At 48.2% G+C, this 27790-nt stretch overlaps 1 protein-coding gene across 1 annotated transcript; it reads right to left on the bottom strand.

Moving 5' to 3' along the window:
• Window positions 1–3835: 3835 nt before the first annotated feature.
• On the bottom strand, window positions 3836–6186 carry C18H16orf82 (chromosome 18 C16orf82 homolog). Its single transcript, XM_054452689.1, has one exon. The coding sequence runs from the start codon at window positions 6184–6186 to the stop codon at window positions 5296–5298; it is 891 nt and encodes a 296-aa protein (XP_054308664.1). The 3' UTR covers window positions 3836–5295.
• Between the last annotated feature and the right edge of the window lie 21604 nt (window positions 6187–27790).

Genomic DNA, 27790 nt, shown 5'->3' with positions numbered 1-27790 from the left:
GAGTGACAGAGTGGGACCCTGTCTCAAAAAAAAAAAAAAAATTAAAAAAAAATAAATAAATAAATAAAAGAAAAAGAAAAAGAAACAAACAAAAAAACCCAAAAAACACCAGAAGTCTGACAAATACATAGTGTAGGCAACTAATGTTACAGCCAACTTTAGAAAGTGATTCGGCAGTTTCCTGTAAAGTTAAATATACCACGCCACCCAGAATTCCCACTCCTAGGTATTTCTCCAAATGAAATGAAAAATTTATGTTCGCACAAAAACCTGTTCGTGAATGTTTGCAGCAGCTTCATCGTCTCCACAAACTGGAAACAACCCAAATGCCTTCCAACTGGAGAATGAATACACTATGGAACACCACACAGCCATGCACATAAACAATATGCGGGAGTCACAGATGTATTATGTATGCTAAGTGAAAAAAGCCAGGCTCAAGTGGCTCCATCTATACTGGATAGTCCATGTATATGACATTCTGAGTCAGAAAACTGGTCCATGGTTGCAGAGATGCGAGGAAGGGTTATTACCAAGGGGCATGAGGGAATTTATGGGGAGTGATGGAACTGTTTGGTATTCTGATTGTGGTGGGGGATACATGACTGTATGTGTGCGTGTGTCAAGAGTTATAGGCCTAGGCCAGGCGCAGTGGCTCACACCTGTAATCCCAGCACTTTGGGAGGCCGAGGCAGGTGGATCACCTGAGGTCTGGAGTTCGAGACCAGACTGGCCAACATGGTGAGACCCCATCTCTACTAAAAATACAAAAATAAGCCAGCTATGGTGGCGGGCATCTGTAATCCCAGCTACTCGAGGGGCTGAGACAAGAGTATTGCTTGGACCTGGGAGGTGGAGGTTGCAGTGAGGTGAGATCGTGTCACCGCACTCCAGCCTGGGCGACACAGCGAGACTCTGTCTCAGAAACAAACAAACAAAAAAAAAATCATAGAATTGTACACGAAGAGGCGAATCTTACTGTGTGTAAATTATGCCAGGCAGAGGAAATAGCACGTGCAAAGGGCACAGAGGTTTGAAATCAGGTTTGAGATGGTGTATGGGAGCAAGTGGCAGGAAGTGAGGCAGGGAAAACTTGCTTGGGTCTGTTTGGGGAGGACCTTGAATGCCGTGTCAATGCCGCTTTGGATGGTGGGAAAATGTTGGAAGTTTTTAAGCAGTCGAGGAATATAAGCAGATATTTGCTTCAGAGAGATGGCTCTGTTCTCTGTTTAGAAGCAGAAGCCAGGCCAGGCGCGGTGGCTCACGCCTGCAATCCCAACACTTTGGGAGGCCAAGGCGGGTGGATCACCTGAGGTCAGGAGTTTGAGACCAGCCTGGCCAACATGGTGAAACCCCATCTCTACTAAAAATACAAAAATTAGCTGAGTGTGGTGGCAGGTGCCTGTAATCCCAGCTACCAGCTACTCGGGAGGCTGAGACAGGAGAATTGCTTGAACCTGGGAGGCGGAGGTTGCAGTGAGCCTAGATCATACCACCGCACTCCAGCCAGAACAACAGAGTGAGACTTTGTCGCAAAAAAAAAAAAAAAAAAAAAAAAGCAGAAGCCATCGGGCACATGGATCTTACCCTGCCTTTAGAAATGTTTTTATTTGTGTTATAATTTTTTTGAAAGAATTTGAATTTGTGGCCAGTATTTTAGAACCAGGAGATTTTACTCAGAATTCTGGATTTTTGGCCTCTCTTTAGAGAAGACATGGGCTTCCCAATTTGCCACCTCCACTTCCTCCCTCATTCTCTATTCCCTTCCTGGCCCTGCAGGGGGTCGGTTTTGACCCCTGGGGTTGAAAGTGGATTCCAGGAGGAAGAGATCAAAGTCAGTGGCATCTCTCAGTCCTGGTCTGAACACTTTCATCACCTGGGGAATTTTATTAAAGACCAATGCACAGGCCAAGTTGCTGGGAAGAGGCTGTGCACTTGTACTTTGTAAATGCTCCCCTCCACCCCCGGTGACCCTGGTGCACAGCCAGGGTTGAGAACCACTGTTCTAGAGGGAGGCTAAGCCAGGCTGGGGGTCAGCGATGGAGATGGAGAGGTGTTTAGGGATTGATGGGACATTGTGCTGAGGCGGGGTGGGGAGGACTCAGCCATGGTGTCCCAGCTTGTACAAATGCAGCCTGATGGTGCCATCTGCTGAGAAGGGACATGAAAGAGGCAGTCGGGGGAAGGTGGTCAACTCAGTTTTGGCCACGCTGTGTCTGAAGAGCCCATGGCCTCTAGGCTGTGGGGGTCCAGCGTGCAGGTGTCCAACACTGCTGTGCCCATAACTTCGCTTCTGTGTGTTCTCCTTTCTCCTCTGAGATGGGGAAGCTAGGGGAGGTTCTTAGGGAAGGGAAGGGCTATGTTGGGGGGAGATGAGGTGGCCAAGCTTCCCCCAGAGCTGCCTACAGAACACAGGGGTTCCCTTGGTGTTAGAGACTGAACTTTTTTGTCCCCCTAAAATTCCTATGTTGAAATCTATTCCCTCAAGGTGTTGGTATGAACAGTTGGGGCGTTTAGGAGGTGATCAGGTCATGGAGGTGGAGCCCCTGTGAATGGGATTAGTGCCCTCACAAAAGAGGCCCCAGAGAGCTCCCTCATCCCTTCCACCATGCAAGGGCATGGTGCAAAGATGGCAGTCTAGGAGCACAGTTGGACCCTCACCAGACACTGAATCCACTAGCACCTTGATCTTGGACTTCCCAGCCTCCAGAACTGTGAACAATGAATTTCTGTTTGTAAGCAACCCAGTTTATCATACTTTGTTGTAGCCACCTCACGTGACTAAGGCTCTTGGGTGGAGGTGGGAGGCCTTTCTCGACTGCCCTGGGTCATGGGTGCTCAGGCCTGGCTGAGTGACTTTGTCTGGAGGAAAGTGGGGGAGAATGTTCTCAAAAGGGGTGCTTATATTTGAGAAGCAGAGATTCGCCACACCAGACATGTGGTACCCTCACACCCAGAACCGGTAACCCCTTCCTCAAACCAAAACTCTCTGCCAAAACATCTTACCTCCCAGCAGATGCAGTGCCTCTTTTTTCTTTGTTTTGGTCAATATCTTTTTCTCCATTATTAGCAGTGACTAGCCTTTCTGTGCCTGTGAGTGAAGCAAGACAGAAACCATTGTGCCCATTTTACCCATAAGCAAGAAAAATGATACCACCATGGAATATTATGCAGCCATAAAAAAGAATGAGATCATGCCCCTTGCAGAGACATGGATGGAGCTGGAGGCCATTATCCTTAGTAAATTAAGGCAGGAACAGAAAACCAAATACTACATATTCTCACTTAAAAATGGGAGCTAAATGATGAGAACACATGGACTCATAGAGGGGAACAACACACACTGGGGTCTATCGGAGGGTGGGGAGTGGGAGGAGGGAGAGAATCAGGAAAAATAACTAATGGATACTACACTTAATGCCTGGGTTATGAAATAATCTGTATAACAAACCCCCACGACACACATTCACTTATGTAACAAACTGCACATCCTGTACATGTACCCCTGAACTTAAAAGTTAAAAAATAAAAAGAAAAAGAGAAAAAGAAAAGGGAAAGAGATACATTACATTAGTACCTATCCCTTGCTGAGTACTTGATATACATTTTCACGTAATCCACACAACCATCCTATGTATGAAATAGGGGTTACTGTCCCTATTTTCCAGATGAGGAAACTGAGGCTCTGAAAGTTTAAATATTTTGCCCAGATGGCCAGCGCAGCAGTGGCAGAGTTGGTAGCCATGCCCAACTCTCTCCATGGTTCTTTAGTGTGTTTGTGGCCGACCCCTCCTGTGAGCTCGGCCGGGAATGCACACACAGACCCACACACATATGACCTCTCCAGACACCTTTTATTGTCTTTGCTGCCCCCTCAGCTTTCCTTCTGGTACCTAGTGGATGTCTTCACAGCAGTCTCTGGCCTCTTTTCCTTTGTGGGCAGACTCACTTCAATATCTATGAGGTCAACCCAGGGAGGGGGTTGTGTCCCCAGTAGGAGAGAGGCAGAGACTTCGGCTTTCCCATCCACCGAGATGGTGCTCACAAAATGCTCCAGAGCTTCCCCATCGCAGCTGTTCACGGCTGGGTTAGGCTCTGTCTCCATGAAGTGCTTCTCACGGCATTGTCCTGTCATCGTAGTCACTGTCTCAGCCATCTGAACACAGGATGGCTCCTGGCCTCCTTTCTTGACATGAATGAGGCATCAGGAAGCCTTTGCTCCTGAGAAGATTCTGGGCTGAAGATGTCCAGAGACAGTGCTCAAAGAAAAAAAAAAAGGAAGCTTGGAGCTCTCTGGGATGGTGCCTCCCAAGTAGTTGGGATTACAGGTGCCCAGGGATGGGGCTCCATTTACATCACCCTCTAATGTTCTCGCTAGACCTACTCCCTGTGTGCTGGTGGCATCCCTGGCCGTTCCTGATGGTCCTTCTCTGGTGACAGTCACTTAGGATGGGCTCCTTGGGGGAGCTGAGAGTCATGAAGGTGCTCCGTGTGCACCGTGGCTGTCTTGCTAGTGCTTCTGCAGGCAGTGACAACTGTGGACAGAGTGTGGGGCAGAGCTTGGCCAGGACCAAGTTTCCTATGGATGTGGCTCCCCACACATGGCGCTCACTGCAGATGGTTCTTGATATGGACAGTCCCAACCATGGTTGCAGCTTGTTTCTTCTGAGCTCATCGTGGTTGGTGTTGGTTTCAGATGGCGTTCATCATTCAGGATGGTTTCATCATGGAAGGTTCTAACTCGTGACAGTTCTTAATATCGTCAGCATTTGCCATTGAGAACAGTTGTCACCACTGATGAGTTTTGGTGCAGGGGGGTCCCACCAGGATGCTGCTGACTACAGATGGTTTTGCCATTGATGGATCTTGTTATAGATGGCTCGTCACTGAAGTTCACAGTCTTGATATCATTACCCTTTGCTGTTTTGACACAGGTGGACTCAGCATCGGTGAATCTTGATACTACAGCTCTTCCTAGAAACAGTGGTTCTCAGTATAGACAGTCTTGTCACTGACTCTGTTCTCAGGATAGGCGTTGCTCAGCATAGATCCTTCCTGCTGCATGTGGCCTGCCCACTGATGCTTGTTGCTACAGATGGGATTACCCATTGATGGTTGACACAGTTAGTGTGTGCTTTTGAAAACACCTTTCCTACTTGTTTTGGGAATAACCACTCTGGGTGCAGCCTGTGTTTGCTGGGCCTGTGTGCTGTTTTCCGAGAGACTCTGGCTGCTGGAGAGGATTCTCACAAAGGCATGCACACCTGGGCAGGCTGCTCTCCCGTGGTAACCTGCTCACTGGTTTTCACGGTGCCGCCCGTCTTGTCCTCCTGCACACTGGTGTGGCTGCTCTGCCCGTTTTGGGCACTGCCGTTCAGCCCGACACTCTGATGGCTGCTGGCCTGGGTGGAGGGAAGGCTGGCTGTGGAAGTCAGCAGCCCACTGCTCACCTGGTAGGTGAGGGCACTGCTGCCCAAGCTGATGAAGCTGGCGCTGGACGGGCTGCTGCTGCCGCTGCCTGGCAGGCTGGCCTCGCTCTTTCCCTCCAGTCTGCTTGGTGCTGTGGGCGGGGCCAGTCAGCCGGCTCTTTAGAGAGCTGGGAGGGTCTGTGGAGCCCAGCTGGCTGGTTTGGTTGCTGGCCGCCTGGGCGTTGAGCCTTCTGTTCAGCCGCACTCTCCGGTGGCTGCCCACCAAACTGATGTTGCTGCCCTCCTTGTCCCCCGCGTACCCGCTGCTCAGGCTGGCATGGCTGCCCTCCTCCGGCCTGGGGTGCTGCACACTGGATACATGACTCTCGCTGCTCTGGGTGTCACTGAGGTTGCTGCCGGACACTTTCAAGAGCTCCTGAGCCGCTCCTGCATGGTGTGGCCATGAAGGGGACTGGAGCTCTAAGCTGGGTGACTGTAGGCTTGGCTCTCCTTCCTGCTCATTCTGAACAGAGGATTCCCCTTTTTCTCCCTCGAGAAAAATGGGGAGCAGCTGAAGTGGTTTATCCAGGGAGAGGGGGCCCTGGGAGGCCTCTGAATGTTGGCTGTGACCTCTCTGGGGAGAGGCGACTCTGTATATAAGGCTGCCCTTTGAAAACTCTGTGTTCTGAGTGGCTGGCTCAGTTCCCGTGGTGATGGGGCTTATGAGGTGAAGGCGGCTGTGGGAGGGAGAACAATGCTGTCCTGGCACCAGTGACATCAGTGGCCTGGCCTGGAGGGTAGGAGTGGGGCAGAAAGGGGCTCATGGCCGGACGGGGTGGGTATCACCCTCTCGGGAGCCTTTCTGAGGAGGCTGTGGCCAGACATCAGGTCAGGGGCCTCAGGTGTGTGTCCCAGCCGAGCCCCTATGAGCCGAGTTTCTTCTCTCCCAAGTCTCTGCCTGCTTGTTGAGTGTTTTATTTTTTTATTTTTATTTATTTTTTATTTTTTGTTTGTTTGTTTTTTGAGATGGAGTCTTACTCTGTCATCCAGGCCGGAGTACAGTAGTGCGATCTGGGCTCACTCCAAGCTCCGCCTCCCAGGTTCAAGCGATTCTCCTGCCTCAGCCTCACAAGTAGCTGGGATTACAGGTGCCCGCCACCATGCCTGGCTAATTTTTGTATTTTTAGTAGAGATGGGGTTTCACCATGTTGCCTAGGATGATCTTTAACTCCTGACCTCGAGCTATCTGCCTGCCTCGGCCTCCCAAAGTGCTGGGATTATAGGCGTGAGCCACCGCACCCGGCCTGCTGAGTGGTTTTGAGGACAGGAGGGAATACAGCAGGCCGGATCATCAAGGCCCTGGCCTGGTTTGGCTCTCCCAACTTCATCACACACCACACCCTGCTCCTTTCTCACCTCGGATGCCTGACCAGGCTGAGCACTCTCTTATTGCAAAAGGGACTCACAGCCGGATGCGCTGAACCCAACACTATGAAACTGGGTTTCTGAGAAAAGCTTTTTATTGCAAGTTGACTCAGAAGGAGGCAGGAGTCAGCTCAAATCTCTCTCCCTGTGCTGGCTTTAAGGCAGTAATTTTATTAGAAAAGGTTTAGGGAGTGGATTCTGAGATTAGTAGGTGATTGGTGCAAGGAGAAGTGAGGTCTGCAAAGATCTTGGGCATGCACAGTTGCCTCTTCATGCCTCCTCACGGGTCCCATGTGCAAATTTAGAGGGAGTGAGTGTGAAACATGCAGTGGAAATTCAGGCTGTGACATCAGCAAGCTGGTCTTGCACTAACTCCAGTCGGGCATATTGGTTCCAGCTGATTGCAGCTGGTTTTGTTATAAGTGAAAGGAGTTTCAAATTGTTTCTTTTTTTATTTGCCTTCCTGCAAATTCAAGAATTTCTGTTAGTGGTTTCTTTAGCTCTTTGGAGCATGGTCTCATGATTTCATGACCTCTTACCTGCTGCAGGGCCTTGGCACTGGCTGTTTTCACCCCCAGGGTGCTTTTCCCTTCTGGCATCCTCTTTTTTTTGAGACAGAGTGATCTTGGCTCACTGCAAGCTCCGCTCTTATTACCCAGGCTGGAGTGCAATGGCATGCCTCCCGGGTTCAGGTGATTCTCCTGCCTCAGCCTCCCGAGTAGCTGGGATTACAGGCATGCGCCACCACGCCCAGCTAATTTTGTATTTTCAGTAGAGACGATTTCTCCATGTTGGTCAGGCTGGTCTCGAACTCCCGACCTCAGGTGATCTGCCCGCCTCAGTCTCTCAAAGTGCTGGGATTACAGGTGTGAGCCACCGTGCCCGGCCTCCCCCGCCCCCCAACTTTTTTTTGGTGACAGAGTCTCACTCCGTTGCCCAGGCTGGAGTGCAATCGCGTAATTTCCACTCACTGCAACCTCCGCCTCCCAGGTTCAATCAATTCTCCTGCCTCAGCCTCCTGAGTAGCTGGGATTATGGGCATGTGCCACCTCAGCCAGTTAATCTTTGTAATTTTAGTAGAGATGGAATTTCACCATGTTGGCCAGGCTGGTCTCGAACTCCTGACCCCAGGTCATCTGCCTGCCTCGGCCTCCTAAAGTCTGGGATTACAGGTGTGAGGCACTGCACCTGGTCCCCTCTGTCATCCTTTATGCCACTTCCTAATTGATGTTCCTTGTGACATGAATGAATTATCTACAGGTTATTTATTGCCAGTTACTCAGCCAGAATATAAACTTAATGAGGGCAGAGATTCTGATTTCTTATTCTCTCCTCTGCCCTCAAGGCCCAGCACACTGCCTGATGCTCACTAGACGTTGATTTAGTGAACAAATGAATGACCCTGAGGTGTGCATCACCACCTAGGGAACTTCTAAAAAACATGTTTTAATTTTCTTTTTTTTTTTCACCTGAAAATAATTTTTTTATAGCATTGGAGTCTTGCTATGTTACCCAGGCTGGTCTCAGATGCCTGGCCTCAAGTAGTCCTCCTTGCCTTGGCCTCCCAAAGTGCAGGGATGACAAGTAGGAGCTGCTGCATCTGACCAAGATTTTCTAAGACAGTGGTTTTTGCCCTTGGCTACATACTGGATTCACCTGGGGATGCCTGGGTTCCACCCCCAGAGGTTCAGAGTTAATTGGCCTAAGGTGAGGCTTTGGCAATAGAATTTTAAAAAGCTCTCCAGGTAATTCTAACGTGCAGGAAGCATTGAAAATTGTGCTAGCTTGGCCACAGGTGATGTTTTTCTGGACGATTCTGATGTTCAACCCTGATGAAGAAGTTAACTGCAGATGAAAACACTCAGCATGCCACTTATTAGTAGACATAATAGATGTTTATTGAGTGGTGGAATAAATTAATATATTCATTGACTCCTAAAGAGTTCATGTGTGGATTTTTAAAACCTTGAGAAGTCATTGAAATTGTACACAAAATCTGCAATGAGCTACACGTATGCTTTCTTTCCCCTAGGCAGGGAGTCATAGCGTCCATAAAATTCCCAAGGGTATCCACGATCCCCAAAAGATCAAGAAGCGTAAAGATTAGGCACAACTCCTGCCTCAGTGCGAGATGGGTGGTCCTGGTGCTTAGCTTGACCCTAAGAGGTCTGGAGAGGGCTGGCCTGCCCTGTTTGGGGTGCAGGGTGAGAGAAGAAGGAGGGCACTGCTCAGAGAGAGCACTGCTAAGTCCCTTGACAGTCATCATCGCCATCATTGCTAATCATCACTGTCATCGTTGTCATGAATTCCTTTCCCATTGCCCGGGGCAGCTCAGCATCCCTTTGCTGCACACAGCAGCATCCCTTTTGCTCCACACAGCAGCATCCCGTTTGCTCTGAAAATTGTGATCCTTTAGGGGTGAGTGGGGCATCTCATTGCTGTCTAACTTCTATCCCCAGCCCTATGCTCCCCATGAGGACCGGCAAGGAAGAGGCAGGCACAGTGGCTTAGTGGTGATGTTCAGAGTGAAGGGTGTGGTGGGAACCAACTGTTATGGGAAGCAGGGACAAGGTCTGGTCCTTTAGGGGACTGGCAGGTGAGAGGCAGGAGGCTGGGCACCAGGCAGGTAGGCTGGGACTCAGGACTGGCTCTGTCCCTGCACAAAACCAAAAGAGGGCAGATACCCTAGTGCTGGGACTAATGATGAGCCTGTTGGAACTCATCTTTCCTCCTCTTGTCTTCCACCTCACCTGCTCTGGGCACGTTACATTATGGGCCTGAGGACTGCGGTGAACACTTGGGCTTGTTCAGGATAAATGGCAGAGGCCATGCAGTAATCAGAGTTCCCTTCCCATCTAGTGCATTGAACACCAAGACTGTAGCCTGTGGATACAGTGAGGCCTCATAAACAGCCATGGCTCAGCTTAGCGTTTACCTTTTTTTTTTTTTGAGATGGAATTTCACTCTTGTTGCCTAGACTGGAGTGCAGTGGCACGATCTCAGCTCACTGCAACCTCCGCCTCCTGGGTTCAAGGGATTCTCCTGCCTCACCCTCCAGAGTAGATGGGATTACAGGCATGCACCACCATGCATGGCTAATTTTGTATTTTTAGTAGAGATGGGGTTTCTCCATGTTGGTTAGGCTAGTCTCAAACTCCCGACCTCAGGTGATCCACCTACCTTGGCCTCCCAAAGTGCTGGGATTATAGGTGTGAGCCACCGCACCCGGCCCAGCGTTTACCTTTTAAGTCTCTGTGGGTTACTCTGGTAGTCTTGGGGAGGGCATTTCATGGAGCTTCTGTGGTTTCATTCTAGGCTTCTCATTCCTGTCTCACCTGTGCAGCCACCTGAGAGCAGTGCTCTTACTTGGTTCCTGCCCTAGCTGTCCTTGTGCATAAGACCAGAGCTGTTCTGCCCAGGCACTGCTTCCAGCGTCCTCCAGAGACGCAGGTCCTCAAGGCTCACATGGAGCAGCATCCTTCTGAGCTTAGAGTACCAAACCCCCAAAAGATCCAGGGAGAAGTGGGTAGAAGACATTTTCTACAGTGGGACCTGGCATCTCATTCTGGAACCATGCTCCGGGGTGCCTTTCCTGTCCCCAGTCCCTTGCTGTTTGCCCCCAAGAAACCCTCCTCTCAGCCAAATACACATTCCAGCCTCTGTCTCCAGGTTCCCTTTCTCTCATGCATGTCAATTTCTTCACCCAGGAGACTGGCACCCACCGGACCAGCAGCTCAGCAGATAGAGCTGGGCTCGGAGTCCCAGGCAAGGCTGGTTATAATCACATCGTCTGTGGCTCCTGGAGACCAAGAGTCCCACCCTTCCTTGGTGTGGCACAGACAATGCTATATGCTCATGAGACCATCTCGTTTCTCTTGTGGGCTTGTAGGAAAAGTACATTTCCTACTCCGTGTAGGTAAGGCTAATAGAATGTGGGCAGAAGGGATGTTCACCACTCTAGGCTTGGGCCATAAATTATCTCCCATGCATGGTCCTTCTCTTTCTTTGCTTTCTGTAGGGACATTGAAAGCCGTGCTTTGGACACAGCAGAGCCCCACCATGGTTGGAACCTGGGTGTCTGAGTGACTGCGTGGAGAAGAACCACTACCCTCTGCCCAATGCATTGGTGACATCAGTGAGCGGTAAACTGTTATTGGACTAAGCCATCAAGATTGGGGGGTTTGTTTGTTACCACAGCAACACCTGCTTTGCACGGACTAATACATCATGTTCCCAGACACTGCTGATGTGTTTCACCAGATTTAGTTTTCTCCTGATAGTTTCTGCAGCAGGTTCTGGAGCTGTGTTCCTACCTCAATACCTACCCTAGCATCAAAGTCCCTGGTGGGAAAGCAATGCTTTCTCACATTATGAAGATGGAAAAGAATATCGCCAGGGAGAACATCACCAGCCCAGAAAATTGGCTGTCAGCCCCAGGCCTCCAACCCTAATATTTATTCCTGGGAAACCCTTGCTAAGTTAGGCATTGATTCTCTGCATGTGACATGCCATAATAACTTCTAATTTGGAGAGTTGGCTTGTTTTCTCTCATTCATTCCACAAATGTTTCCTGAACTCATATTCTGTCTGGGCTTCCACCAATATTGATTGGGATCACTGCTCTGTGTTAGGCAGTGTTTCAGCCCTGCCCTCAGAGAGCTTCCATGCATGGAGGGAGACAGACAGAAGGAAGTAGGATGCGTTGTGTGATAATCAATGTTAGGGGCAAATAAAGCAGAGCCGGGGAGTAGAGAATGATGGCGAGTGTGTGCGCGTGTGTGTGTACCCACAGGGACACTGTCCCTCAATCAAAACCAGCAAATGCCAGGGAAGGAGGTCACTGAGGGAGCCCTGGGGAGAGTGGGCCCTGTGGGCTGTGGAAAGGGCTCTGCATTTTACTCTGATTGCATTAGGAGCCACGGGAGGGTTTTCAGCAGGGCGTGAGATGAGTGGATTGGAGTTTGAACAGACTGCTGTGTAAAGAACAGGAGGCTCCTGTAATCCCAGCACTTTGGGAGGCGGAGGTGGGTGGGTCACTTGAGGCCAGGAATTTGAGACCAGCCTGGCCAACATGGTGAAACCTTGTCTTTATAAAAATACAAAAAAATTAGCGAGGCGTGGTGGTGCGTGCCTGTAGTCCCAGTTACTCGGGAGGCTGAGGCACGAGAATCGCTTGAACCTGGGAGAAGGTTGCAGTCAGCCGAGATCGTGCCGCTGCACTGCACTCCAGTCTGGGCAACAGAGTCAAAAACAAACAAAATAAACAAACAAACAAACAACAACAACAACAAACAGGAGGGCGGGGAGGTGCAGGGCTTGAGTCCGTCTGGTGCCATAGCCTAGGGGTGCGACGGGGATGGCTTGGGCCAGGACGGAGCAGTAGAGCTGGAGAAGCTAGTTGGATTCTGGAAATATTTTGAAGGGAGAGTGTCAGGATTTGCTGAGGGGTTGCATGGGGGATGAGAGGAAGCAAGGGCTCAGGGCCAGCTGTGGGGTCCAGGAGGCCCAGAGTCAGAGGCTGCATGGGCTTCCAGAAATGGCTCAGCATCCTCTTGGTCTGGAGCACGCGCGGGAGTGCGTGGGTGGGAGGAGGCGCAGAGAAGTCAGACCCACTCGGGTTCCAGTCTCAGCCTTTGGAACTGTGCTTAACACCACCTCAAATAGGTAGGAGGATTAAATGCTCCAAGAACATGAATTGAGAATAAATAAATAGGAGGTGCCCTTTTGGACTCTGGAGAACAGCCACGGAGAAGACAGACAAGCTCCTCCTTCTTGGGCCTCAGTTTAGACTGGGGACAAACAGACTGGGGACAGATTTCAGAGAGTGAGAAGTGCTGCAGATAAAATAAAATGAGGGAGGGGAAGAAGAGGGAGGGTAGACGGGGCAGGCACAGTGCTCCGGAGTTAGGATAACTGCCCCTTGCCATCTTAGAGTATAGCCAGAGAAAGGACTCTGGCCTGCCGTGGTTCAAATCGTGTGACCACCACTGAGGTGACGTTGTGTGATCCACTTAACCTCTCTGAACCATAGCTACTTCTCCTTGGAAATGGAGGAATGATCGTGATAATGTCACTCCGCAAGGGGATGCTGTGAGCACTGACAGGATGCGCCCAGGACAGGGTCTGCCCCTGAAGGGGGCCTGCAGGGTGCTGCCCAACCCTAATGGAACCTTCTGCTTTAAAAGAGACTATACATGTACGCATGTGTGTATACGAATACATATATTAGTACATGTGACTGTATACACAAGTATATATGTATATATGTGAGTGCATACAGAAGTATATGCATGAATACATGTATAAGCATATATACATGAATACACACACAAATACACATATGTGTACTTTTTTTTTTGAGACAGGATCTAGCTGTGTCACCCAGGCTAGAGTGCAGTGGCGGGACCTTGGCTTACTGCAACCTCCCTCTTCTGGACTCAGGCAATCCTCCCACTCAGCCTCCCAAGCAGCTGGGACTATAGCAGTGTGCCACCAGGCCTGGCTAATTTTTTTTTATTCTTTGTAGAGATGAGGTCTTGCTATGTTGCCCAGGCTGGTATCGAACTCTTGAGCTCAAGCAATCTGTCTGCCTTGGCCTCCCAAAATGCTGGGATTACAGGTGTGAGCCAGTGTGCTCTGCCTCACATATATGTACTTTATTATTTTTTATTATTATTTTTTTGAGACGAGGTCTCATCTCTGTCACCCAGGCTGAAGTGCAGTGGCTCAATCTCGTCGCACTGCAACCTCCATCTCGCAGGTTCAAGCGATTCTCCTGCTTCAGCCTCCCGAGTAGCTGGGATTACAGGCATGTGCCACCATGCCTGGCTAATTTTTGTATTTTTAATAGAGACGGGCTTCACAATGTTGGCCAGGCTGGTCTTGAAGTCCTGACCTCAGGTGATCCACCCACCTCGGCCTCCCAAAGTGCTGGGATTACAGGCATGAGCTATCGTGCCCGGCCACATATATGTACTTTTAAATCACAAAACCCTCTTGCCCTCAGCATCCCCCACTGGGGCCCTACTCTTCCCCACGGGTCTCCCCACAGAGCGCTGTTATCTGAGCCTCCCCTGCCATCCTTTGATGGATACCTCTATCTTTTCTGAGGATTCCTCATTGTCAAGCTCCCATCTGGATAAGGACTCTCACTTGTTCACTTTAGAGAGTCCCTGAGCACCTACTAGGTCCTCACTTGCAGGGTGATGTGTGCTCTGCTAAGAAGAGTCTTGGCTGGGCACGGTGGCTCACGCCTGTAATCCCAGCACTTGGCCAGGCGCGGTGGCTCACGCCTGTAATCCCAGCACTTTGGGAGGCCGAGGTGGGTGGATCACGAGGTCAAGAGATTGAGACCATCCTGGCCAACATGGTGAAAACCCATCTCTACTAAAAATACAAAAATTACCTGGGCATAGTGGCAAGCGCCTGTAGTCCCAGTTACTTGGGAGGCTGAGGCAGGAGAATTGCTGGAACCTGAGAGGCAGGGGTTGCAATGAGGTGAGATTGTGCCACTGCACTCCAGCCTGGCGACAGAGGGAGATTCCACCTAAACATAAAAAAATAAAAAATAAAAAAGAAGAGTCTCATGCACAATGGGTCAGCACCTGACTGATGCTGGAACCCAGGCCCGCCACTACCAGCCTGGGGGTTCCTCCCTGCATGGGAGCTGGAGCAGTAGAGTAGAGTGACTTTCTGCAGGGCTGGCTATGCGTCAGGCACTGTGTCAAATGCCTGCATGCGTGGTCTCATCCTCACAATCGCTTTATGAAGCAGCTTCTCTGGGCATCTCCATGTGTGCCAGCTGTCTGCCCTGAGCCCATGCTCCTAATGAGTTGACTGGGCTGCAAGACAGGGCTGGTCATGGGGGTAGTGAGAGTCATTCCTGGGAGGCCCAGAGTGGTGAGTACCTCCCTACTCAGGCCCATTTAGCATGTAATCAAGAACAGGAAGACTCTTGGGTGGACCTGGCACTCCCTGGAATCAGAACCTGGGACTCTATGCCTTCTCCAGAGAGAAACAGCTCAGCCATGGGTTGGAGGAGTGATCTGTCCAGGAAGAAAGGTCATTCCTCCTCTGGGTGGCCACGTGATTGATTTTTTGCTCCAATTTTTGATTACTTAGGAAATACCAAAAAACAAAAAAGGGAACAATAAAACTCATCTCTCATCACTCAGTGGAAGAGATAGGATGCTACTGGTCTACCCAAGATCCATTTACCCCTCCATATCACCTCTCCTTATCGCAGCCCTGAATGTAATGCTCACCATTGCCATGAACATCTTTATACTTGAAATATAAAAGGGTATAACCCGGCCGGGCACGGTGGCTTATGCCTGTAATCCCAGCACTTTCGAGGCCGCGGTGGGCGGATCACCTGAGGTCAGGAGTTCGAGACCAGCCTGACCAACATGGTGAAACCCCATCTCTACTAAAAATACAAAAATCAGCAGGGCGTGGTGACACATGCCTGTTGTCCCAGCTACTTGGGAGGTTGAGGCACAAGAATTGCTTGAACCTGGGAGGCAGAGGTTGCAGTGAGCTGAGATTGCACCACTGCACTCTAGCCTGGGCCACAAGCAAGACTCTGTCTCAAAACAAACAAACAAATGAAAATAAAAAACAAAGACTAATGTAACCCTAAGCCTACACATAGTTGTTTTATGTGCTATTAATCTTGACATAGGCCAGGCGTGGTGGCTCACACCTATAATCCCAGCGCTTTGGGAGGCTGAGATGAGTGGATCACTTGAGGTCAGGAGTTCGAGACTAGCCTGGCCAACATGGTGAAACCCTGTTTCTACTAAAAATACAAAAATTAGCTGGGTATGGTGATGTGCACCTGTAGTCTTAGCTACTGGGGAGGCTGAGGCAGGAGAATTGCTCAAACCCAGGAGGTGGAGGTTGCAGTGAGCCCAGATAGCACCACTGCACTCCAACCTGAGTGATAGAGCGAGACTCTGTCTCAAAAAAAATAAAAACATCTTGACATAAACGGCGTCCTTTACCTATCCTCCTATAATTTATGTTCTATGTTATATTTGTGATATGCATTTGTGCTTATATGTGTAGTTCAAGTTCATTTTCACTACTGTAGCATATTCTATGGAAGGATGTCATAATTTACCCATTCTATTAATGGCTATTTTCCTTGCAATAAATATTCCTTTAAGTGTCTCCTTCATATGACATTTCTCCTGAGGATTTCTCAGAAAATTCCCCCAAACAGACTATGAAAGCTTCAACTTTTTATTTATTTATTATCACAGTGGAGGCTCTTAGGATTTAACTTGTTTTAGTTGCACATAACATATATAGCAGACACTTCTCTGCATCCCTTGGGCCCTGTTCTCTGAGTGTGTGTATGAGGTTCAATTTAGGGATGGGGTAAATCACAGGCATATCTGTCGTCTATGTTATTTGGTCATAAAACACAGCCATTCCAGAATGTCATGGACAGGTTCTTCATCTTTAACTTTAAACTTTAGCTGAAGATGAAGTCACAGAGTTAACCCACTTGAGTAGGGTAAGGAGTCAGGGGAGCAGGATCTTGGAGGAGGCTGGGGTGGCTGAAAGGGGGTGAGTCTTTCCGAGGGCTGAGTGCCACCAGGAATGCACCCCTCCTTCTGTTCAGGCCTCCTCATGCAGCTTCGTGTGGCCTGCAAAACAATTGTCTGGTATTCTTAGTTGTGGATTCCTTGTGTGATGGATGGGGATGGGAAGTGTATTAGTCTGTGTCCACACTGCTGATATACCCGAGACTGTGAAGAAAAGGAAGTTTAATTGGACTTACAGTTCCACATGGCTGGAGAGGCCTCAGAATCATGGCAGGAGGAGAAAGTCACTTCTTACACGGTGGCGGCAAGAGAAAAATGAGAAAGAAGCAAAAGTGGGAACCCCTGATAAACCCATCAGATTTCATGAGATTTATTCACTATCATGAGAATAGCATGGGAAAGGCCAGCCCCCATGATTCAATTACCTCCCCCTGGGTTCCTCCCACTCCACATGGGAATTCTGGGAGCTACAATTCAAGTTGAGATTTGGGTGGGGACACAGCCAAACCCTATCAGGAATGGAGGATGCAGGAGAAAGCTGCCTGAGCAGTGAGGAGGCCCTGAGTTTTCCCTAGGTCAAGGTGAGAACTGCAGAGCAAAGTGATTAAGCACTTGGTATATGAAGTCAGATGTCTGAGTTCAAATCCAGGATCTGCCATGTATTTGCCATGTGATCTTGGGCAAGTGACCTAACCTTTCTCAGTTTGGGTTTCCTCAAAAGCAGACCATGAAACATGGACTTGGGTACCAGTCACTTATTTGGGAGGTGACCTCAAGATGCCCAGGTGAGTATATAGGAGGCAAGGCCAGAAAAAAAGGACAGCTGGTGAGAGGGCATTAAGGAGGAAGTGGGGTCTCTGCGAAGTGGTGTGGCTGCACTCCAGAAGCTTGGATATTTAGCCATTGTCTGCCATTCCCAATGGGGCATCTATTGCACCTCTGGTTTCTCTCTGAGCTGGGCTGGGAAAACTTCCAAGTGGCCAGAGAAATCCCTGAGGTGAAGGAGAGACAGGCTAGAGGCAGACACAGTGCTGAGTGAGAAGCCATCTACCAGCACACCAGGTCCCGTCTGTACCTGAGGCCAACTCCAGAGTGTGGAGAGGACATGGGTGGGGGCATCAGTGGAGGCTGCTGGTGCCTCATCTGTAAAAGAGACGGCAGCTGTTCCATAGGTTGTAGCAAGGGTAACATGAGGTCAGTCTTGGCACACAGTAAGCACTCAGTGAATGCTAAATGTGCCCCCAAGGCTGTAGTAGGACCTGTTTGAAGAAATGGAAGCTTGGAGAGATAATGTAACATAGACCTGGTCACAGAACTGTGAGATGACAGGGCTACGATTTAGACCCAAAGTTTGTGGGACCTGCAAGGACACCAGGCCTTCTCAGAGAATACTGTGGGTCACACTCCAGGGGGCTTCAAGCTGCAGGGCCCAGAGATGTTAACACTCCTGGAGCTGGATGCAGCGTGGCTGTTTGCCTCGTTGGCCTCAGGCAGGGCACAAATACTGACCTGGAGTCTCAGGAGAGAACCAGAGGTAGACCAGTGCCCTGGCCAGGCCAGGAATCTCCTCTTGCCAGCAGAGAGCGCCAAGCACAGAACAGGCCAGGCAGGGCAGTAACCACTTAGGAGCAAGTGAATTTCTCAGAGATCCTGGGCGCGTTTAGGGTGGTAGAGAAAAGAGAATGCTTATACACTGCTGGTGGGAGTGTAAATCAGTTCAACCACTGTGGAAAGCAGTCCGGCAATTTCTCAAATAACTTAAAAAGTACTACCATTCGACCCAGCAATCCCATTACTGGGTATACACCCAAAGCAACATAAATCGTTCTATTATAAAGACACATCCATGCATATATTCATTGCAGCACTATTCACAATAGCAAAGACATGGAATCAACCTAAATGCCCATCAATGGTGGATTGAATAATGAAAATGTGGTACATATATACCATGGAATACTACACAGCAATAAAAAAGAATGAGATAATGTCATTTATAGCAACACGGATGGAGCTGGAGACCATCATCCTAAGCAAACTAACACAGGAACATAAAATCAAATACCACATGTTCTCACTTATAAGTGGGAGCTAAGCATTGAGAATACATGGACACAAAGAGGGGAACAACAGACCCCCGGCCTACTTGAGGGTGGAGAGTGGGAGGAGGAAGAGGATTGATAAACCACTTATAGGGTCCTATGCTCATTACCTGGGTGACGAAATAATCTGTACAACAAACCTGCACATGTATCCTAAACCTAAAATTAAAGTTGGAAAATAAAATAAAATAAAATGTGATTACGACTAAAACAAACCTCTCAGCCTTGGTTTCCTCCTCTGTAAAATGGGGCTAGTAGATGTGAGCCGCTGATATCCTTGAGATGAGACAGTGTGTGTTTTGTCGCAGCTGTGTCCCCATTGCCTAGACGTCCCCAGTGCTATGGTGTTCCAGGCAGTTTTGCTGAATAAGTACATGTGAAACACTTGCAGCGATGTGCTTTATTTACTGGAAAGTTACACATGCAAAGTTCAGTAGGCTTAAGTAATATTATCATTCTGTGTTGATATTAAGCCTTATAATCATCAATGTAAGGCAAACCAAATGTGCTCATTTTGCGGGTGGATTAAATAAGAGTTATATCTTACCCTGCTGCTGAGTTCTAAAGTTGGAAAGATGTTAAGTGCACGTTGGAAAGGATTTTGGTGGCAGGTGGGGTGCTAGAGGCAGAGGGGCCTTTGAGGAACACTCTGACTTTTTAAGTCCTGAATTACAGTTGAGGAAACTGAGGCTCAGTGAGGGGAACAGATTTCTAAAATGTGCATGGATTGTAAGCAGCAGAGTTGGGATTCGAGCTGGGTCTGCTGACTCCCAGTCCAGCCTAACTCTTAAAGTGCACCCCTGAACTACAGGTTTGCAGATGGAGAGAGGCTCTGAGAGAGGGGGAGCAACTGGCTGGGCCAGGAATCAAGGAGGTAGCAGAGCCCGAGGGACAGGCTGCTTGAGTCACGGAAGGGTGGGGTGAAGGTGTGTAGGAACTGTATGCTCAGAGAGACGTAAAGAGTGGGACAGAAGCAGGATTTGGAGGGTCCCACGTCCTTTTGCACCTGGGTACACTAGACCCATTGGTGTGACCCCCCCCATGCACCCTGGACTCTGGAGCCTCAGATTCCTCATTTGTAAAGGAAGGTAACAGTCAACTGTGCCCCTCCTCTGCGGGTCTTGGGGTGCAGATGGGGAGCTCTCTTGAACTCCTGGAGGAGGAAACATTGCCAGGGGGCAGTTAATGGTCCCCCAGACCCACTTGGCTGCCAGCTCTGTCCCGTATTCACTGCCCCCTGCACTCCAAGCTTCTAAATTAGCGCAACCCCCTAAGCCAGGGCAGGGCTGGCCCCAAGTCGTGGAATGTGAGCAGCCTTTTCATCAAATTATTCCTCCACATTCGCAGAGAGGAGGAATTATTGGCAGAAAATGAGGACATAAAACTCCGCTGGAGCCTAGCACCTTTTTGGGGCGCTCAGCGCGGAGCACTTGGAAGCCGTCCAGAAGATTGGTTCATTTTTAATGGTCTAGGACTATAGTTCATCTGCTTAATTCAAACGAGGTGACATAATATCTTTCATTTGGACTTATTACCAGCACGGCAGTGATTGGGCTCCCAGCATTCTCCGGGCAGGACATTCTGTCATTACCGCACATTTTCTCTCTCTCTGGCCAAATTAAAAGTCTGCGGGAAGGGCAGCAGCCTCTGAAGGAAGAGATCAACAGAGAGTAGGTCACATCGGGTGTTAAGGAATGAAAATGAATTCATTCTTTTCTCCGTTGAATAAGCAGCTGTACTTGGGTCTCTGTGATCCGTGAAATAGGCTGTCAAGAAAATAGGAAACGGGCTGCATTTGAACTTCTCTGTTGATTCTGCCTCTGTCACCCTGAAGACTGGTATTGACCCCCGGGGCAGAGCAGAGGGAGGAGAGGGACGACATAAGGGGTAGGATGGAAGCAGGACTTGGAGGGTCCCGTGTCCTTTTGCACCCAGGTACACTGGACCCATTGGTGTGACCCCCGTGCACCCTGGACTCTGGAGCCTCAGTTTCCTCATTTGTAAAGGAAGGCAACGGTCAACTATGCCCCTCCTCTAGGGCTTTTGGGGGTGCAGGTGCGGAGCTCCCTTGAATTCCTGGAGGAGGAAACATTGCCAGGGGGCAGTTAATGGCCACCCAGACCCCCAGACCAACTTGGCTGCCAGCTCTGTCCCCCCACCTCCCCAGCACTTCTAAATTAGCACAACCCCCTGAGCTGGGGCTGGGCTAGCCCCAAGTCATGGAATGTGAGGGGGTACACACTCATGGGCACCTACCCCATGCCAGACCCCTGGCATTCAACACGGTCGTTGGGGGGTGAGGCTGGAGCCCCGTGTTGCAGATGATGATGACAGGCTCAGAAAGATGCAGAGACTTTTTCTCAAGGTCACTTAGGGGCAGAACCTGGCTTCAGTTTTCCATGTAGAGCATTGCAGCTGGGAAGTTGGGCTGAAGCAGCTCAAAGCCTCATTCTCCATATTTACTGGTGTGAGAGGGTGGGCAAGCTGTTTGGTCTCAAGTCTTAAGCTTCCCATGAGGGAGAGGTTTTGCCCAGTTCACTGCTGCATCCCTAGTGGCTAGGACCACAGCTGGGACTGGAGTGAGGTGGGTGAGACATCTTGCAAGTGCAAGCTTGGATCCAGCCTTCAGTGAAAATTTTGATGTTTTGTTCATTGTGGATACTTCTGCATTAATTTTTCATTTTTTTTGAGATGGAATCTAGCTCTGTTGCCTAGATTGGAGTGCAATGGCGCAATCCTGGCTCACTGCAACCTCTGCCTCCTGGGTTCAAGTGATTCTCATGCCTCCCAAGTAGCTGGAATTACAGATGTGTGCCACCATGCCCAGCTAATTTTTGTATTTTTAGTAGAGATGGGGTTTCACCATGTTGGCTAGGCTAGTCTTGAACTCCTGACCTCTGGTGATCCGCCAGCCTCGGTCTCCCAAAGTGCTGGGATTATAGGCATGAGCCACTGTGCCCAGCCTCTGTATTAATTTTTATTTTAATATTACTGTATTAAAATATTGATTACTGTAATTACAGTTGTTTGGCACCCTCTGAAATTTTGCTCTCCCCAGGAAAATGCCTAACCTGTCTCATCCTAGTCCCAGCCCTGCCTAGACCACATAGTATCAAGTGACATTCAATAAGGATTTGTAGAATGCATGCTGTCCTGTTATGTCAATTTCTGGGCCCCCAAAGTAGAGACTATTCTCCAATGGATGATCAATTCGCCTTGTATCTGAAGGAAGCTGAAACCCCAGACTGAGCTTTTATTTGGCTCCATAATTTGGGGGCAGCTGACTATTTCTGACAGTGGTGAGCTAAAGATTGTGGAAAGATTCCAGGATCTGATTATGGAACCAATTAGAATTTGAATTTCTATAACGGCCTAATGGGAGAATGGAATGCGAGATATCCATGTGGCTCTGAAAACCTATGCAGAATTCACTTCGTCATTAGACACTGCAGCACCTTTCCCTCTCCTGGATGTTTCTTGCAATTAAAAGGCACACCGGCTTGTACTGACAATCATTAGGGTAATGAGACCTGGCTGCGCAATGCTACTAAGCCCCTTCCCTGTGGGGGGCACACCTGGGCTGAGACAGCTGGGTTTCTGCTATGATGCCTCTGTTGTTCCATTTCTATGAAATATCAGATCCTGCCTCCACCTTCGGCTTCATTTCCCTCCAAAGCTGAGGTTTCATTGAGAGACATTCTTATAATTAGGGTGGGAGTGAGAAATAGCCTCCTATATGATTTAAAATGGTAAAATTATCGATACCTTTTCTAGCCTCAGCTTTAAATCTTAGCCACCAATGACGCCCTATTAACGGGCCTAATTAAATCCATTTTTCAGGACGTCTTTGGCAAATTCCATTTTAGCAAAACTGGAGGAAGTTCAATTTGATTTGTCTCTGCTCTCCATTGCTTTTCTGTAAAAATGAGGACAAACTGAATGCTCGTCTCTTGAGTCTAATATTTATTCATTCAGTCAACAAATATTTGTTGAGCACCTACTATGTGCACTAGCATGAAACTAGGGGAGGGAGACAGAGAAGCAAAAAGACACCAAAGTTCCAACCTTCATGGCTAGAGGAGAGTGATGATCATTCATTCATTCATTCATTCAGCAAACGGGAATTGAGTCATCTAATGGGTGACCCACTGTGCTAGACCCTGGTGTTGTAATGATGAAACACCACCCCCACAATGTCACCTTCACAAGATTGCCACTTTTTGAGGTGGTATAGATAGTTAATATTCAATGTGATAAATGCTGTGATAGGGTTAAGCGCAGGAGACTGTGTGATTTTGGAAGAAAGCTCCTAGTTCAGACTGGGAAGCTGGAGTCAGGGAAGATTCCCTGGAGCTGCGTTTTAAAGAATAAGTAGATGTTTTCCATGTGAGGCAAGCCGAGGGGGAGGCGTTGCCAGAGCCAGGATGGGTGAGCCCAGGGATGTGGGAGAACGTGGGAACTGGGCAGAACTCTAACCCGTTCAGTTGGGTTAGGGCAGTGCTCACAGCTCTGGCTGCAAATTAGAATCACTTGGGGGATTTGAAAAAATACAAATGCCTGCACCTAATCCCTGATTATGCACATCATAAGTTTGGGGAGCAGGGTCAAGGTATTGGTAGGTTTTTAAAGCTCTCCAAGTAATGCTAATGTTCAGCCAGGGTTGAGAGCCACTGGGCTAAGGCATGCAAGGTGGTGAGAGGTGAGGCTGGAGAGGTAGAAGGGGACTATATTGGGAAGGGTCCTGGAAGGCTGTTAAGGGGTTTGAACCTTACCTGAGGGTAGTGAGATCATTGAAGGGTTGTAAGCAGCAGGGAAGGAGGGGCTGATATTTGTGTTTCAGAAGGAATTGATTGGATTGTGGTTCCTGGAGGCAGAGAAACCGGTAAAGAGGCTATGGCAGCAATCTGGGCAAGAGATGACAGTGACCTGGGCCTAGGTCATGATGGAGAGGAGAGATGTTTGCAAGGACGAATCAACAAGATTGGGTGGTGAATTGGGTATCCTGGATAAAACAGGGAAAGGAGTTTAAGGTGACTCCAAGTGGCTTGGATGACTGTGTGGATGATTGTGACATAAACCAGAGAGGGGCAAGGAAAGATAGATAGTGGTTTGGGTTTAGGACACGTGGGAGAGATTCGATTGGCAGTTGGAGTCAAGGTCTGACACCTGGGATTGTACTCTGCATGGATTAAACAATTGGAAAGTGAACTATGACTCATAATTGGATGAGGTCATCCAAGGAGGGTGTATAACCTCAGAGTAAGAGGAGAAAAAGGCCAAGGGTGGTGGAGTGTTTAGGAGTCTCAACATGTAAAAGGTGGTTGGAGTTTCAAAGAGCTGAGAAAGAACTTAACGAGGGATGGCAGAGAGGTACGAAGATCAGGAAAGTGATGTCGTGAAGCCAAGGGAGAGAGATGTGAGAAGAGAATGGCAACATGTTGAAAGTTGCACGGAGGTCAAATAAAAGGAAAGACACCTCTATACATTTAGGAAAAAGCTGGAGACAGAAACGAGACTATAGTGGGTTGGAGAGTGAATGGGAGAGAGATGAACATAGGTATATGCTGGCCTAAGAAAGGCAAGCAAGAGATTGGGCAGGACCCAGAGGAGATGTTGGATTGTGGGAGGTGTTTGCGTTCCTTCAAAAGCAGACATTGAAACAGAATTGAGTGCAAGTGGTTTATTTTGGAGATGATCCCAGGAAACACCAATGTGGATAGGGGGTGAAGAAATGAGACATCAGTAAAGAATATGTCAGCAAGCAAGATGAATGTGGGAATATGGAGCTAACTTTATTGGGTAACCCAGGAAGACAATATGGACAGTGTATTCAAACTTAATTCCCCATGAACTTTGGGGAGCTGGGATATATTTATCCACCAATTTTAGTCATTGGTTGAGCTTCCGTCCCTTGGGGATTGGGGAAGTATTAATTTCCCAGGCACCTTTAGCAGGCCATGTGCATGGGGAAAGGAGGCTCTGGCAGCCAGATAAAGTCCTCATGTAAAAAGACAGGAGATGGCAGTTGGAAGTTGGATGAAAGTGATGAAAATGGTAAGAGCTGAGGGACTATAGATGGGGACACTGAGAGCATCTGTTGCAGGAGGGATTTAGTCTTTTTCTAGCCTGAAAAGAATGTATCATGAATTGAATGGTGAGGATGCGTGAGAGGAATGGGTTGAAGATATAAGTGAGAGAGGGATAAATGATGGAGAGTGGTTAAAGAGGAGGGGGAAGGGAGTGTGAGTAAGAATGCAATTGAAGGGCTTTGTTGAAATGATATGAGGTTGTGGTTGGTAAGCAGGAATCTGGGATTTATGTTCTAGCAGAAGTTCAGCATATCATGTTCCTGGGTGTGGGTGGTTGAAATGGTAGGAAAGTGAACTCCATTGGAGCTGGGCAAGTCAAGCACCAGGGAGGTGAAGATGTGGACTTGTGTTCATTCACATTGGAAATCAAAGTCCCTAAGGACTTGAGGGTGGAGAGAAAGACTAAATCAGCTGCCAAAGTTATTAGCAGGAAGGAGTCAGAAGAACAAATCAATCTGAAGAGTCTGATTATTATTTAATGGGTGAGTCTAGCTGAAAGTTTTGAAAGGAGGTTAGAGGACAGAGCTGAAAAGTGGCAGCAAGAGTCAAATTCAAGGAGCAGGCAGGAGGCCATGGACAAAAAATAAGATCAGGAACCAGAGAAATCAAATACAGTTTAGGAAGCCAAGTTCAAGATTGGTTCAAGTGTATGGTGTAGGTTGAAGGCTGTGGATAAGGAGAGAAAATAAGGATGCATGTTTTTTAGGGGGACCCATGGGGGCAAAGAGATGGACAACAAGCCCAAAGCCCTGTCCCTACTTGGTTTTCCCTTATTCCCTAAGCCTTCACTCCTGCTGGAATCCAGGAGTCCATGGGATCCAGTTTGATGGTAACTGAGGAATTGGAGTGAGTTCAGACTCTGGAGTCAGACTGACCTGGGTTCAGATCTCTGCTCAGTCTCTTCTAGCTGTGAATCTTGAGGAAGTTTTTCACCTCCAAGTGTAATTGAACCTATATTGAAGTATTGTTCTCTGTTCTTCCTTCTCAAAGAATGATTTGCATTACTTTAAGATGAAAATGATACACATTCATGAAGCAACGTTTTGTAGAGCTCTAAGAGTGTGTAATAGGGGCATTTTACCCAGTCAGGAGATCAAGAGAGGCTGCCCTGAGGAGGTGACATTTGGGCTAAGATAGGCGGAATGAAAAAGAGGTAGGTAAAAGTGGAAGTGGGAGCATCCTAGGAAGTAGAGACAGTACGTATAAAGACCGTGTGGTGGGAGGAAGCATGGCCCATTTTAGTAATTGAGTCAAGGGCAATGTAGCTGCAATGGAGAAAGTGAGAAAGGGCATAGAGGGGCTTCTGTCAGCAGCCAGTCCATGCAGGACCTTGATCTGCATCATAAAAGCAATGAGAAGTCAGAATTCTAGCAGGAAGGTAACTTGGTCAGTTGGTGGTTTTGGCTGCTGGATGAAGGAGAGACAATGGGAGGGAGCACAGGTTAAGGCAGGGGCCAGTGGGTGGTCATCGCCTTCATCCAGGGAAAGGATAAAATGGGCTTGGAATAGGTGCTAGAGGTGGAACAAAAGATGAGAATAGATTTGAGAGATGTTAGGGAAGCAGAATACACGGGATTTGGTGAGGGATTAGGTTATAGGGAGATGGAGAGTTTGAGGATGAGAGCCTCATTTCCAGTGTGGCAGTCAGGCATACCTAGTTGCCCACCTCAGAGTCATTCCTCCTTTTTTCCTTAATGTCCATGTTCCATTTTTGGAGGATCATTGTGCTCAGGCTGGGTTTCCTGAGCACATTGATCCCCAGGAATTATGGACCATGATTAGTTTAAGCCAAACATCATAATCTTACTTCTGCTTAGTGACTGATTTAGAGGGAAGCCTGTATCCTAGGTTTAGCCAATGAATCCAAAGGTATGAATGAGCTTACATTGGGAGATTTACAATGAGGAGAGATAAGGGCTGAGATCTGAATCTTGAGTAATTTCAATATTTCATGGCCAGACACTGAAGAATGAGCTGTGGAAGGAACAGAGAGTTAGAAGCTAGAAAAGTACATGGAGAACCATACAACTGTGGTGTCATCAAAGGTAAGGGAAGAAAGAGTTCCTGAAAAAGGAAGTATGTATGGAGGTAGTGAATAGAATGATAGGTATGAGAGGCTGGGAAGAGTGTGCAGGTGGGAGGTGGGCATGAAGACGGGTTGGTAAACCAGAAATACATACAGTTAGATAGAAGATATAAATTCTAATGTTGAATAGCAGAGTAGGGTGACTATAGTTGGCAGCAATGTAGTGTATATTTCAAAGTCGCTAGAAGAGGAAACTTAAGTTGTTTCCAACACATAGGAATGATAAATACTCAAAGTGACAGATACCCCAAATACTCTGACTTGTTCATTATACATTCTATATATGCCACAAATACTCACATGTACACCATAAATATGTAAAGGATTATGTATCAATAAAAAAAGAAAAATGTGAGTGTATACCCATGCAGAATATTGTTGAAACATCAAAGCAAGTGAAAGACTAAAACTTTTCCGACTCTCTTGCTTTCCTGATAAGGAATTTGCAGACAGAGTAAATGTTTGTATTAGTTACACAGCAAGTTGGTAGCACAACCTTTGTATCAGTTAGCTATTGCTGTGTAAGAAAGAACTCCAAAATGAAGTGATATTTATTCTAAACCACTAATATTTATTCTAACAGTTTTGTTGGGTTGTTCTGCTGATCTGGACCAGGTTTGTCCAATCTTTACTGGACTCATTCATGGTCAGCTGGTAGATTGGCCAGAGCCTTGCTGGTATAGGATGGCTTTAGCCGGGATGGATTGTCAGTTTGTCTCTGCTCCATGTGGCGTCTCATCCTCCAGTAGGCTGGCCCAGGGGTATGGGCTCCAGGCAGAGGGAACAGGAGGTACAAAGATTCTGAGGTGAGAGCAAGCTTGAATGCTTGAGGAAGAGGAGGAGGAAGGCCTGTGTGGCTGAGACCAGTGTGCATGGGGAAGAGCAGGAGCCGCTCAGAGTGGGATTGGGTTGGGAAGAATATAATGAGTGCCTCATAGACCTCTGCAAGGATTTTTGCTTTTATTTTATTACTATTAGAGTTATCTTCTGCTGTGTTACCCTGGTTGACTCCAGTTTGGCTTCTACTCCATGGAAGAGGTTTTATATTTCATCTGGCCCTGTGAATGTGGACTCCGTTTCTCCCCTCCCTGTGCTGACGTTTCTTCCATTTTGTCCCCCTAAGTGG

The sequence above is a fragment of the Pongo pygmaeus genome, chromosome 18 (assembly GCF_028885625.2).
Source record: "Pongo pygmaeus isolate AG05252 chromosome 18, NHGRI_mPonPyg2-v2.0_pri, whole genome shotgun sequence".
NCBI classification, from domain to species: Eukaryota; Metazoa; Chordata; class Mammalia; order Primates; family Hominidae; genus Pongo; species Pongo pygmaeus.
This window is presented reverse-complemented; position numbering and strand designations above follow the sequence as displayed.